The sequence below is a fragment of the Cotesia glomerata genome, linkage group LG2, assembly GCF_020080835.1.
Source record: "Cotesia glomerata isolate CgM1 linkage group LG2, MPM_Cglom_v2.3, whole genome shotgun sequence".
In the NCBI taxonomy this organism is placed as follows: Eukaryota; Metazoa; Arthropoda; class Insecta; order Hymenoptera; family Braconidae; genus Cotesia; species Cotesia glomerata.
In genome coordinates, this window is record NC_058159.1 from 9,889,310 (window position 1) to 9,904,879 (window position 15,570).

Sequence of the window (15,570 nt, forward strand, 5' to 3'; positions counted from 1 at the left end):
TGTAGGAAATTTAATTCTCTACAAAAAAATACTGAGGTAGTTTTTTCGTTATCCTAACAAGTAAAAAGTTATTAAGCTTTAAATACTCGCAATAAAAGAAAATTTAATCAGATATGATTTTAGAATCCACGTTGTATCACATTTTCTGTTTCAAAGTATTTGATTATGTAATTTATATTTTTTTCTTAAAAACATGGTATACAGTCTGATATCGGTAATTCAGTTTGGACCAGTGACAACAAATGACAATTTAATATATCGGCTTGTTTATTTGAACCACATGTAAAATGCACTGAAGGAGATTACCAGACTTTGTTAATACTCTAACCACTGCTTAAAAAAATTAAACTAGATAATTTACTTTTAGCACTCTCTTGCGGCCTACATGAAGATATATAGTAAATTAAATTTTTGTTGATAATTAGTTTTACCCTAACCTGGCTGCATTTTAATAATTATGTCTTATAAGTAATATAAACCAATATAAGAAATAACCAAAAAATTAAATAAGTCTCATAGATTATATTGGTTGTATGTTTATTAGCAATTTCTTTATAGTCAAGCTTATTTACTTAAATATGTGATGACTCCTGAGATAAGGCAGTTTTACGCACGAACTCTACCTGTTTATTTATCATTTTTTTTTTTTTCAAAGATTGAATTTAAAAATAAAAGAATCAATTCACGAAGGACTTTTATTTACGTTCTCCTGCAAAGTTTCATGATTTTTCATTCGGTCAAAAAAGCGTCCCAGCATCGTGTTCAAAATTTAAATATTCACTTGTCCTACATGTTTTTAAATAAAAAAATTAAATTCAGTATACATCCAGAAGGACTAGCTTGCTCTTGATTCATATTCCGTAATGAAATTCAAGTTCAATTTTAAAAAATCATTGCTCATAGGAAAAAATATCCAAATTGTAATGAGAAAAATTATTCATAATTCACAGTTAATACTTCACCAAAAGACATGTGTTAATTATATTAGAAACAGTCTACTTTGATAAATTTTGAAATAAATACATGCAGTTACCAAAAAAGTTTTCGAAAAGATGCTTTGAAACTATCTTCGTTCAAATTTTCTTTTGTGCGAGTATTTAAAGCTCAATAACTTTTTACTCGTTAAGATTACGAAGAAACTACCTCAGTACTTTTTTGTAGAGAATTAAATTTCCTACAAGAATAATTGACGAAAAATGCATAAAAAAATTTTTTTCGTAGTTTTATCGGATGAAAACGTAAATAAAATTTTTTTACGTGTTATTTACATGGGAAAATAAAAATTCATTGAGCTTCATGAAGAATTGAGATATCAAGCTGCACTTTGAAGGAAATTTTTTTTATACCTTAGAAAAGCTTTTAAGATGATAGGCAAAAAACTTTTTTTTTTTGGACCACTCTACTAGATATGTATGTATGCAAGGCTGGAGTGGTTTTTGACATGATACGAAAACGTGTATTGGAGGTATGGTTTTTCATCTAGAATTGTATTTAATTGATATAAGCCTTGTAATGATTGTATATTTTATTTTTTATGTTGTACAGAGCCTAAGGAAGCTATGAAATATAGCGAAACGTTGCGTTTGCCAATGCTGTTGATATATTGATGTTCATTTAATCCTATTATGCTCTGATATTTATTTTAATTATCAACTTTTAAACAAATATCTTTGATCAATCTACGCTCATAATAAAATTAACTCGATTTAAGAGAACAAATCTTGAAAGAATTAAGATAAACTTGAAAAATTTTTATGTCTTATTATAGGAATATAATATTTTTGCTTTTGCGAAAAATGGTTCAAGAACTAAGTACCATCCTTGAGAAATCAATTGCTATACGCACTAATATATTAGACATCCTATGAATACAGCAACTTTTAACACTCGAAAAAATATTTCATTCATTGACAGCTAGTCATTGAATAATTTTTTAAGTTTATTTTTTCATTGCTTTTTTAAAATTTTTATTTATTAAAAAATGGAAAAAACAATAAAAAATAATGATTCTCTTATAATAAAATTATCAGATTCAAGGTATAATTATTTTTACTAATATTTCTTCAAATTTTCCCACTGAACTAATCTTTTATATTTGATTACACATAATATTAGTATAGACAAAAAATTAGAAGAGTTTTCTAGCAAAAAATTTGTATACGAGAAATTTAATGAAGAAAATTTGCTAAAATTGTATCATGAATTTTTGGTAAAATTTTTAACGCAACTTGATAATTTAAATGACACTTTCAGTATCAGTGCCTCATTAAATGTTTTATTATATATTTTTTTGCAGGAAGTTGAAGGTGGTAGATTATATGAGCGTCAACTATTAGCAGCTTTTAAAAAAGTATTAAACATCACAATTTTTAGAAAAGAATTTGATGCGTTATTTAAAAAAATCGATTCTTCAAGAGATGATAGTATAACATGGGATGAATTTTTATCTCATCTCTTGTTAGAATTTCGATTAAAAGGAACAGCTGCTCTAAAGTCGCAACCTCTAGAATTACCAATAGTTGATCCACCAAAATTAATACAAAGTCGACATCCTTATGCGATTTGTAAAATAATTTTATACACAGATATTTCGATTCAAAACGAATTGTTAAAAATGAGTTCGTGTAACTATCTAACTGCAAGCAAAGATGGTACTATTAATTATTGGTCAACGGATTTTGTTCATCAACGACAAATCAAGGCTATTAATCGTAATTCTTAGCACCGAATAAGCATAAAAGATTAAAAATATTAATATTTTTTATAATAACTTCTCATGTAGCTTCGTTAAAAGTATCCCGTACAATGATAATAGACATGATTGCAATGCCTGACGTAAGAATGATTTGTGTAGCTTCATCAGAACGAGAACTTCGATTCTATGATACAAGAATTAATAAATTTGAATTAAGAATGCGAGTAAGTAGAAAAATAATAAACAAAAAATTAACGAGTCAATAGATAAATTAATAAATCATTTTCTTTATTTTAGATACACAGTTTTCGAGTTGCAGTAGTGTGCATGAGTTATTATTTCAGTGAAAATTCATCAGATAAATCTTGCATAATAATGGGAGATACTAGTGGTTCTATTAATGTAATAAGATTTAATCGAATGGATAATAATCCTTTCAAACAACGGCCTGACTGTGACGTTTTTGAGATTCATTACGAGAGTGCTCTTAAAGTATATTGTTTTTATTGAAAAATTTTAATTATTTGTAAAAATTGTTGATTTTAGAGTCAATTGCATTTAATCTAGTGATCGGTATAAACTAAATTTTACTTTTTGAAAAATTTCATATCTAGTTATGAAAATAATTTTTATTTATTTTCAATATGAAATAATGTTATTTGAATGAAAGTAAGAAAAGTTTACATTAAGTTTAAAACCTTATAGGGTAAAAGACTCCATTAGTGGCGGGGACCCCATTACTGACACTTTCTTTGATTTTGGTACTTATTCAATTAATAAAATCATTAATTTCAATAATGAATATATTATTTCTAATCTTTAAGACCTTTAGATCAAAAAAATTTTTAATTGAAAGAAAAAGTGCCACTAATGGGGTCTTTTAAAGTTACCGTCATATAAAATTATAAAAAAAAAAGAAATTTGGAGGATAAAATTTTTTTTTTTTTTTTTCTTTTTACTGACAATCAACACATGTGAAAATCAATTTAATCAAGCATTATATTTAGCATTTTCTTCTTTCAAAAAACCGGGGTGAAGTTTATAATTTCCCAATTTTTTTGTTACTATTCTAATGAAAAAAATTGGTAAAAATCATTAATCTCTACTTGGATCTTAATAAAAATTATTACAAATTTAATCAAAAAATTATAAATTCTATCAATAAATAATCTTGTAATTTTTAGAAAACTATAAATGGCTTAAAAATCACAGCATTCAATTATATTCATAGTAACTGGGTATCTCAAGTAAATTATTACAAAAGTTATCAAGCTTTTATTTCATGCTCGAAATGTTTTAAAACTTCTCTATTTTTCTGCGACATCACGGGAAGTAAAATGAAGTATAATTTCAATGTTCCTCTAGGAATATCATGTTTCGCTTTTCATGAAGGTTAAAGATCCACATTCTAAATAATTATATGTATACTAGGGTGCTTCGTTTGAGACGACTATTTTTTTTTTCTCACTCCATTGACGAAATATTGTTCTGAACATAGACAAAAAAATTCTCACCAAGGGATAGTTCTTAATTTCAATTTTAAGTACTCGCTGGATGAATTTAAAGTTTTCCCATATAATTAACCCGTTAAAATAATTTTTTTTGCTTAAATTATCTATAGCATAGCGACATTTCATGATATTCATTTGACCATGGGCAGAAGTTGAAGAGAAATTCTTCCTCTTTAAAAGCTCTGACAGCTTATTTCCAATTTATGAGTTACCTCGCCAGTAAAAAATTGTACATTCGATTTTTGCTCAAAAGTCGTGGTTTTTTTATTTTTTCTCCTAAACTATTGATCTGACACCTAAATTACAAAGGATCTTTTTTGTAAAGAATTCAATTTTCTATAAGATAGATTGATAGCTGAACCCTTTCAATAAATTGCCTTTGAGATAAATTTCATTAATTACAAGAAAACAATAAATGACACTATTTTATCGTAATTTTTATACTTTTTAATAAAACAACAGTTGATAAAAAAAATTATAACATTGCATATTTTTATAATCAAATATTGTGATATCGTTATAATGCCTAAATTTTTAAAATTTTTAATTGTCTGACAAATATTCTAATAAATATAGTTGTTACATAGAATATATCCAAAATATATGATCATACATAACTCCGGCACACAAAAAAAAGTAGTATGTACTTTGGATTGCACCCACCTATCAAAATGAATATTGACCCACTGAATCCGAATTTCAAGTCCGTTTGACCCGGTAACCCTCCAATTTTGAGCATAATGCAAAAAACCCCAAAAAAATGCATAAAACTGCAGTCACAGCGATGAAAAAATTCTTGTGGACCCGGATCAAGTATGATTTTTATGTATTCCAATTTAATGAAACTAAATCTGAACGTTAATTAGCCTGCTGAACCGACCAAATTTGAAATAAAAAACGAAAAACCCAAAAAAATTGCAATAAATCATGAAAAATTGAAGTTATAGAGATAAAAATTTTTTTGGATTCAGATTGAGTATGATTTTCATGTATTTTGTTCCACTGAATTTGAATCTGAAGTTTTCTTGCCCCGTTAACGTTTTAAAATTAAAAAAAATCTCAATAAACCAAAAAAATCGGGAAAATCGCAGCTATAAATATGAGAAAAAATCTATAAAATATGATTAAATATTTTTCTTGTGTTTTTTCACGCATAAAATATAAATTAAGATTCTGAAAATATAAAAAATTTTAATATCTATAAAAAATGACGTATAACTAGAATAAAGAGAACGATTTTCTCGAATTTCAAACTGTTCTTCATTGAAATCGAACTCTTTTGTTCTCAAACGATCTACGCCGTAAATTTTTCTTCCGTTTGTTATTCTCTTTTGTATTTCATGCGTGAAAAAATACAAAAATAGTATTTAATCGTGTTTTACAGGTTTTTTTTTTTCAAATTTGTAACTGCAATTTTCCCAATTTTTTTGGTTTTTTGAGATTTTTTTAATTTTTAAACGTTAACGGGGCACTGGGCTAATTAACGTTCAGATTTAGATTCAGTAAATTAAAATACAAAAGAATCATACTTGATCCGGGTCCACAAGAATTTTTTCATCGCCGTGACTGCAGCTTTATGCAATTTTTTGGGGTTTTTTGCATTATGCACAAAATTGGAGGGTTACCGGGTCAAACGGACTTGAAATTCAGATTCAGTGGGTCAATATTCATTTCGATAGGTAGGTGCAATCCAAAGTACATACCACTTTTTTTGTGTGCCGGAGTTATGTATGATCATATATTTTGGATATATTCTATGTAACAACTATATTTATTAGAATATTTGTCAGACAATTAAAAATTTTAAAAATTTAGGCATTATAACGATATCACAATATTTGATTATAAAAATATACAATGTTATAATTTTTTATCAACTGTTGTTTATTAAAAGTATAAAAATTACGATAAAATAGTGTCATTTATTGTTTTATTGTAATTAATGAAATTTATCTCAGAGGCAATTTATTGAAAGGGTTCAGCTATCAATCTATCTTATAGAAAATTAAATTCTTTACAAAAAAGGTCCTTTGCAATTTAGGTGTCAGATCAATAGTTTAGGAGAAAAAATAAAAAAACCACGACTTTTGAGCAAAAATCGAATGTACAATTTTTTACTGGCGAGGTAACTCATAAATTGGAAATAAGCTGTCAGAGCTTTTAAAGAGGAAGGATTCCTCTACAACTTCTGCCCATGGTCAAATGAATATCATGAAATGTCGCTATGCTATAGATAATTTAAGCAAAAAAAAATTATTTTAACGGGTTAATTATATGGGAAAACTTTAAATTCATCCAGCGAGTACTTAAAATTGAAATTAAGAACTATCCCTTGGTGAGAATTTTTTTTTTCTATGTTCAGAACAATATTTCGTCAATGGAGTGAGAAAAAAAAATAGTCGTCTCAAATGAAGCACCCTAATGTATACGTGTATATAATACATAAACCTATAAATAATTTTATTTACAGGAAAGGAACTATTATTAACTGGTGGTCCGGACAGTTTAATACGCGCTTGGAATCCTTTTGTAGCAGATAGAGCCAGTGCTATATTTCAAGGACACCAATCACCTATATGCGCGATTATAATACACAATAACGCAGACAAAGCTTACACATTGTCAAAAGACAAATGTATTAAAATTTGGGACATTGAAACTCAAATTTGTATTCAAGTAAGAATATTTTTTTTACATTCCATTTTAATACTGTTTAAAAAACAAAAATTATTTTTAATTAGGCATACAACCAATTACCCAGTGAACTTAGTGAATATACATCATTGTCGTCTGTTTATAATTCTGTTACACATGAATTAATTATAGCGAGTATGATGATCGCTGTGGTAGTTTGTGAAAAAACAATCGATAAAGATAAATCTGATGGTGAAAGTCACACTAAAAAAATTACTTGTGTTATTTATAATCCATTATTTGAAGTGGTTTGTATTTTCTTTATTGTTAATCAATTAATTTGTATATTTAATATTCGCTTTGAGGACAACAGGACTAACGTCAATGGTGAAAATTTTAAAAACTTCACGCTTAATTAATTACATATAATTTTCTAAAAGACGCTTTATTCGCCCAAAAAGACGGAATCATATGAATGTATAAGTTGAGAAAAAAAAAGTTAGAAAAATCCAAAAATACACGCCTCATAATCTCATTTTCCACAGTAAAATTGATGAAAATAAAATACAAAAAACAAAATAATAAAAAACAGAAAACTCTACTATAGTTTAGTGGCGCCATAGTTCTAAGATGAGGAAAAAAAAATACTATAATAAAATGTATGTACAGATATACAAATACACAGTCGTATTTTAGTTGTTTTTAAATAATAATTAAACGACAGTGCATTGAACACTCATATTAATTGAGAAAGTCCGCAGTGTGTTACTTTAGATGATTAAAAAAAAAAAAAAATCATTCCGGTACGATAATTTTTTTTGACCAATTTCCCTACACGGATCCATAAACACAGATACTCGGACGTCCAGGAAATATTTTTTTTAATGTTATTATTTACTATGTTAAACAAAATAATTGTTATTGGAATATATTTTATGTGCCTAACAAATTATTTCACTTGATATTGGTGCACTCATATTAGCTTACAAGTGCGATATAAGTGAAAAAAAATCAATTTCAGTTTTGAGAAAACTGCATTTTTTGACATGTCGAGAGTAGAGCACTACTTCAACGATTAGCTTATGAGGCGTGCAAAATGAGAATGCATGAGTTGAACTCAGAACGAATACATATAAATAAATTTTTTTTTGAAAATTATGATTATTTTAAATTAATTAGGTAATTACTACTGGGTCAGATTCTCATATAATCATGTGGGATCCTTGGCGAGGACGTTGTATATACGTAATTAGAGATGCTCATACTGAAATGTACCTAGGAAAACTCAGAGCGATTCCAATCAGTGCGGCAACTTTCGATCCTTGTAATCAATTATTAGCTACCGGTGCAAAAGATGGTTCTATAAAAGTTTGGAGCTATAGTTCCGGTACTTGTTTAAAAACTATGATGATTAATCAGAAATGGTAATTTTTCAGTTATAAAATAATTGTTATAAAGGCTCTGATAAATAATTTATTGGAGTTTTTAATCAGAATAGTAGCCATTTTTTTCCATTAGGGGTGGGAGGGGAGCGAAACGAAGAACTTAAAGAAATGTCTAGTTTTCAGAAACCCAAATATAGCAAATCTTTTTTTTTAAATATTATTCCAAATAAATATAACAATAGCGCATTTTGAATTAAATAGAATATTTATTGAATGACTCTAGTTAAAAGGTTATCCGATTATTTAAAATTTATACTTTTTCACGGAAGCGCATCTACCTGCAGACAAAGACATGCATATGTATTAAACTTTTATGTATTTCCTTAGGTTGATGATTTATTTATTGTAATTATGTTTATCAATTGTTTAAAATATTATTATTTTCAATTTGGTTTTTGAACTTTGCAATTTTACAAAACATTTTATAGGGGAGGGTGGGGTATAATGGCCCCCCTTCAAAATTTGGTCAAAAAATTTTTTTTTTTTTTTTTTACTAAATTATCATAAATTTGATATATTTATATATTTTTGAGCTGATATATTATACCTGGGGTATAACGGCCCCCCTTCAAAATTTGGTCAAAAAATATTTTTTTTTTTTTTTTTCACCAAATTATCATAAATTTTCAAAAACGTAACACTATTAATATTTTCAAATAAAGTCTAAAATGTAAATTATTTACAATTATTAAATTATTTATTATTTACATTATTAAATCCTAAGAAAATTATTAATTGTTTTATTAGTTATGATCAATTTTCATAAAACGTAACAAAATTAAAATGCTTAAACAAAACATTAAATGTAAACTATTTACAATTAATAAATTATCTATTTTATATTAGGGTAAAAAACCCCATTAGTGGCGGGGTCTCCATTACTGACACTTTCTTTGATTTTGGTACTTATTAAAATAATGAAATTATTAATTTTAAATATGAATATATTATTTCTAATCTTTAAGACCTTTAGATCAAATAAATTTTTAATTTTTATTTTAAGTAGAAGATTTTTTCATTGGAAAAAAAGTACCACTAATCGGGGTTAAAGGTGCCACTAATGGGGTCTTTTACCTTATTAAATCCTAAGAAAATTATTAATTGTTAGATTATTTATAATAAATTTTAACGAAACGTAACAAAATTAAAATCTTTTAACAAAACATCAAATGTAAATTATTTACAATTAATTAATTATTTTTCACAATAGTGACAAATATATTCTTCAGAATAATCTTCATTGATTCAATTGATCGATAGCAGCTATAGTTTAAAAACGGGAATTTTTCGATGATAATCCCCTGGGTAACAGACAAATATAGTTAGGACCATACTAATTAAGGGAATTTCTCCAGACCTCTTTCAAAGAGCCGAACGAGACAATAAAATAAAATTGTCATGGATTGTTAGTGTTAAAAAAAAAATTTATAAAATTAAACGCGACGTAACACAGTAGTCATCAGTGAACTAATGATAAACGAAGCAAGTAAATATTTTAAATTTGTAAATTATAAAATATGTCAACACGTCAGACTACGAGCAAGTCCCGAGACAACAAATTGTATAGCCCTTAGAGCAATCCCGTATAGCTATTTTAGTCATCTAACGTTATTTTACTACCAGAGCGATCTAGTAGATGGCTACAATAGGAATCTGATAGATGGTTGAGTTGGGATAGCGATTACAGCAATACAGTATTGCTCTGAGAGCGATATTTTTCTCTTCATTTACCAGAAAGTTATAGAGGGATGAAAATGAAATTATATAGGAATGAAAATTTTAATTTTGTTCAAATTTTCAAACATTTATTCATGATAACTCGTATTAAAATAATTCTGGTCAGAAAAACTTGGACAAAACTAATTCTTATTAAAAGTTATTTTGATTATGATTAATAATGATGATCTAGTTCAAAAGCTCATAGGCAGATTTCATGAAGTATTTGATAGATCATGAAAATTTTAGATATTGGGCTAAATGAGTAGGTATCTGATTATTTGTCTAGACTATTGGTATGCCAGGGACTGTGCACATAGGCTAATTGGAAAAAAAATCTATACAAAAAGGAGTAATTTATTATAATCTCTATGCCATCAAATTCAAAGTGATTGTTCCCTCTAAATATATATTCACTTAAAATGTCATTAAGAGTTTATGAAAACATAGTTTTCAGGAGATATCAATCAACCTTTGGAGGTCATTAAATAACCCAGCATAATTAGCTAATTATGACCTGGTTACAGTAGAAAAACCAATGACAAGTGCTGATTATCGAAAGAGGGGGTAAGACCCTAATAAATTTTTTGAGAAGGGGAAACGAGTAAGTTAAACTCTTGAATTGCTTTCAGAACTCAAATCAATTTTACGACAAACTTTGAAGTGCAAACATCTCCAAGTGCAAGACCAAAACTTTTATACAAAACGAAGTCTTACATAAAATTGTATATTGTTTAATCGCTTCATCAGAATAAAATGGCAAACATCATTTTTGATTTGAAAAACGTGCAGGAGTTGGTAAAATCCGGAGAAATGAGTGTCAACTCGGTGTTTCCTTGGAAACAGTACGATGAAATAAGTGTTATACAATTCGCCATTATAAACTCAGACGACGAATTCATCGATTTCTTGTTGGCAAATAACATTAGTCTGAGTAAGACCACTAAAAGTTTGGGAATGGCGCTCGACGTAGCTATCAAGAAACAAAAACTTGACGTAGTGAAGAAATTAGTTACTTCTGGAGCTGAAATTAATCCAACACCACATCTTTGTAAGACATTATTTCCACTTCATCTAGCTATCGATTATGGGAACTACGATATCACTGAGTTTCTGGTTATGTCAGGTGTCCTGTTTAAAATTTCCAATAGAATCCCATCAAAAGCGACAAAAGCCACTTAGAAACCCATAAATTTTATTGGTTTCTAAGTGGCTTTTGTCGCTTTTGATGGGATCTTATTGGAGATTTTCAACAGGGTGCTGAGGTGAATGCAAAAGTTCATAAAGCTACATTCAACAGTGCTTGTTATAATTTTTCTGCTTTGAACCTGGCTATTTCTAAAATGGATATCCGAGTAATTAAGTTACTATTGGATAACAACGCCATCATTGATCAAGCTTCTGACGAAGTACACTCTTCTCTACACTTGGCTGCAAGGCTCAACAGAGTTGACATTATTCAGATTCTAGAGGAATTTGGAGTAAAATTTGAAGTGATCAAGGACCAAGAATACACGTTGGAGTTTGACGCAGCTATACGGCATGATAACATGGACATTGTAAACTTTTTCTTTAAAAATTGTGACAATTTTTTGGACATTTCCGATTCCTATGGTGATACGGTAGCTCACTTGGCAGTTCAGTTTAGTTGTATTAATATTTTGCGTTATTTACTGGACTGTGGAACAAATATCAATATAATTAACTATGATAATTCCAGTTTGCTTGATATCGCCATGGAGATAAATATTAACCACACACTTCGTAATCAGATAGAGGATCAATCTTTAGAAATTATCAAAGTAATTGAGGATCACATCATCTAGTTATCCGCAGCCGATATATTTGTTGATAAAAAAAATTTAAAAGCTGTGGATGGTGACATTTTAAAACCATTCCGTGAAAAGTGCAAAAAAGAAATTAACGAATTAAAAACCAAGAGAATCAGCAAAACAAATTTTAATTATTATAGTGTGTTAGAAAAAAACTTACATAGATTAGCTGTCGGACTAACAAATTTAGATGACTATATTGACGAAGTTGAGATATTGACTAAATTTCCTGTATATGGTAGTATTATGGTTAAAAAATTGCGAAGAGCAGTTGAAAGAAAAGAGCTGGTGAAAAATGCAGAAAACTTATATGAGATTTTTTATATGCATTTACCTGATTTAGTTGTTAGAAATATTTTTAATTATTTTAGTAGCGCAGACTTAAAATTGTTGAGTCAATAATTGTACAAATGTATGAAAAAAATATTGTTAATTTATAAACATTTTCTTGATAAAAATTTTTCTATTGTAAATAGAACATGTAAATAAAACATAGCCATTTAAACTTAACTACTTTGATCTTTTGATCTTTTATTCTCAAATACTTCCCCATACCCCATAACAAAGAAAAATTTTGTCTAGTATTATTAATTAAGATTTTTTTTACAAATTATAGAAAAAATTTCTTCATACCATTACGGAATACATTCTCATAATATGATGGGAATAGTTACCATATTACTATTATGAGAACCATTCTCATAATATATAGGAGAAGTACCTATAATTATGTTTTTAATTTTATCTTCAAATATTTTAGAAGTTTTTTGGAAGAAAAAATTATTTCACTAAATTTTTGGCGTACCTCATTTAGCTCCCTCTCATCTTTGAATTAATTTTTTTATTTTTATATTTTTTTAGTAAAATTACAGCGATAATTTGGCTTAAGAATCGAATTCTTTGCACTGGTCAAAATGTCAAATACATAACAGAGTTTGCCGACACTGAAACAGGAATTTATCGAAAAATTTGGAAACAACAACATACTGATGGCATTACTTGTGTTGTTGTAAAAGTTCCTAAAACTCTTGTTACTGTTTCTGCAAATGGTGAGCTTGTTTTGTGGTACTTAGAGTCTGGTCAACCGTATAAAATGCATCAAATTATTAATCCAATCACAAGGTTAATATTTTATATTAAGATACTATTAATTAATTATAGACGACAAATACCTAAGAAATAGTAAAATTATTAATTATTCGTATAAAAATACAAGCAATTGTGTGTTTATTATAAAGATAAAACTTTGAAGAAATACGTGACCTTTTTTTTGTTATAAAAATTTGTAATTTTTGTCACTCATCAGACATACATATGAATTAGAGGAGGGGGGGGGGGGCAAAACGGGGTACTTGAGAAAATAATAAGTTTTTAGGGACTAAAATACGCTGAATCTTTTTCTTAGTTGTTTCCGAAGTAAATTGCAAAAATTTTCAGTTACCGCCAAAAAAATTTTTTTACTTTTTTGGGGGCAAAGTGGAGTACCCCCTAAAATAATTAAAATAAAAAAAATTTTTTTTCCAAAAATAAAAAATCATTTGAAAAGATAACTTAATTAGCTCCTGGATAGTTTCTTGTTAATGAAGCCCAACTTTCTTAAAATTATTTTTGAAAAAGATTCCAAGCTTCAAAAAACAAAATCTGAAAGAAAAATCTATTATTGTTTAATTTCAAGGGCATGTGCCGTCTTATTTTTAAAATCCGTTTTTTTAAATTATTAAATGTATGAAATAATATTTTATACTCAAAAAAATAACAACAAAATAGTTAAAATTAATAATTTAATCAGCTTTATAGATTATAAAAGTAATCAATATGAATTACTGGATTTAAAAAAAGACAATTTCAATACAAAACAACAATTTACGAAAGCAACAGCGCTTGCTATTTTATTTCTTACGTCAAGGCCAATGATACCTAATGTTGCAAGTTTGTTAGTATCTATGAATTCTGGACAGATTCAAGGATGGAGTTATCATCCGGATGGTGGATTACTTGGAACTTTTTCAGCGATTCATAATGATAAAGATTGGTGTTTGAGTTTGTCTACTGATCCAGAGAACAATTTTTTAATAACAGGTAAAGTATACACATGACTTGAATAGTTGACGAATTGTTACTTAAAAAAATTTATATTCTACAGGACATTGTCTAGGATATATTAAAGTATGGTTATTGACAAATTATTTAAATAAATCTTCCTCCAAAGTCAATATCGCTAAATTAAAGTTAGAGTTTTGTTTTCTATGGAAAGATAATATCTTAGGTCGAGCAAAAAGAGCAGTTCGTAATCAAAAACTTCCCATGCTCTTATCTTCTTTTCGAGGACATACGATGTCTGTAAATTCTATTCAATTTATACCAAATGCGAGGCTTATTATCAGGTAGTTATGTGCTAACTTAATTTATTTATAGCATATAATTGTAAAAAATATATTTAAAATATTCTTTAGTGGAAGTGTGGATCGTACAGTTAGATTGTGGACTTTAGGCGGACAATATATCTCTACTTTTGGAACCTTCAAGTCATGGAAAACAATTTTACCGAATATTCCAGCAGCTACATACTATGAGGATTACGATATTCCACCGGACATTCAAAAAATCGGTTCTTCCACGACTATGAAAGTGTGTAGTAACTTTGTTAAGAAAAAAAATTATTATACTGTAATAATTTTTATTTTTAACTTCTCTGTATGAAATGTTTTGTTCAAAAGATATATCTTTATAAAAAATTAAAGTTATCTGTTTTATAAGTTGCTGCTATCTATTAAAAAATTCCACTTTAATTTGTTAAAATTTAATATTTATCAATTTAAAGATTTTAAGACGAATAAGATAATCAAATTTTTGAACTTGAGAAGCTTATAAGAATAGGTAAAAAATAATATATTTGGTTTTTAGGTTCTTAAAGGTGGAACTGTTGAAGGGAAATTAAAAAAAATGGGAGAAGCTAAGCAATTCAGTGAATTATCCGATGATGAAAAAAAATTACTCTACGGTAAAAGATTAGATGAATCAGTTTTGAAGTGTGATACCTACTTATATTGATACTCAAGGAACGAACAAAAATCTAAAACTCAATGTTTATTTGTCACATCTAAGTTTTTTTGCACATTTCATGAATCATTCATGATTAAATTTTTTTATATTCCAACTACAGACCCCAGTTTATACTAATTTAAGAACTCGAGATCCACCAACTCCGAATATTCAAATTGATTAAATGAAAATTAACATTGAAAATTTTTTATGTACCTTCATTGCTAAAAATTTCTAATTATAATTTGTCTTAAATATCAATCAGAAAATTGTTAATATAATAAATTCAAATATTTTATTTTGAAAATCTTTTATTGTTTGGATTTTTAACTAATTATTTTACTTGTTTAATTTTTAGAATCTTAGTATTATAGTGCCAATTTTTTTATAGTCAATGTAGAAACTTATTTATAAAATAATTAATTCGAAAATTGTCATACATGCGTTTAGAAATTTTACATGGACGTAGTTACTAGTTGTAAATTTTTATGTTTATGTCAATGATTATTTTTAACTAAAATGAAGATAAATTTATATTTAAAAAAAATCAAGCAAAAAGTTGTTTTTTAAATATCAATTTATTTGTTGTTGCACATCATTATAAAAATATAATGAATTAAATTAAAACTACAGTATCCTATATATCACTTACAATTGTGTATTGAGTGAATATAATCACAATAATTCTTATATCT

The 15,570-nt window shown here is 27.4% G+C and overlaps 2 protein-coding genes across 2 annotated transcripts; both read left to right on the forward strand.

Moving 5' to 3' along the window:
- Positions 1-1,441: 1,441 nt before the first annotated feature.
- Positions 1,442-15,025, forward strand: LOC123275496 (WD repeat-containing protein on Y chromosome). The gene is made up of 13 exons (XM_044743649.1): positions 1,442-1,465; positions 2,297-2,711; positions 2,783-2,919; positions 2,993-3,187; positions 3,880-4,087; positions 6,677-6,882; positions 6,948-7,148; positions 8,020-8,264; positions 12,695-13,015; positions 13,641-13,912; positions 13,977-14,217; positions 14,287-14,461; positions 14,738-15,025. The coding sequence occupies exons 1-13, from the start codon at positions 1,442-1,444 to the stop codon at positions 14,882-14,884; spliced, it is 2,787 nt and encodes a 928-aa protein (XP_044599584.1). The 3' UTR covers positions 14,885-15,025.
- On the forward strand, positions 10,208-12,040 carry LOC123260081 (putative ankyrin repeat protein RF_0381). The gene is made up of 2 exons (XM_044721019.1): positions 10,208-11,127; positions 11,259-12,040. Exons 1-2 carry the CDS (start codon positions 10,758-10,760, stop codon positions 11,825-11,827), a joined length of 939 nt encoding a protein of 312 aa, XP_044576954.1. The 5' UTR covers positions 10,208-10,757; the 3' UTR covers positions 11,828-12,040.
- Positions 15,026-15,570: the final 545 nt, after the last annotated feature.

Bases quoted from the DNA above. Each gene is read 5' to 3' on its own strand.
- LOC123260081 (XM_044721019.1), top strand. From the start codon at position 10,758: ATGGCAAACATCATTTTTGATTTGAAAAACGTGCAGGAGTTGGTAAAA. The intron at 11,128-11,258 runs GTGTCCTGTTTA...ATTTTCAACAGG, and splicing joins TGAGTTTCTGGTTATGTCAG to GTGCTGAGGTGAATGCAAAA.
- LOC123275496 (XM_044743649.1), top strand. From the start codon at position 1,442: ATGATACGAAAACGTGTATTGGAG. The intron at 1,466-2,296 runs GTATGGTTTTTC...ATTTTTTTGCAG, and splicing joins TACGAAAACGTGTATTGGAG to GAAGTTGAAGGTGGTAGATT. The intron at 13,913-13,976 runs GTAAAGTATACA...TATATTCTACAG, and splicing joins GAACAATTTTTTAATAACAG to GACATTGTCTAGGATATATT.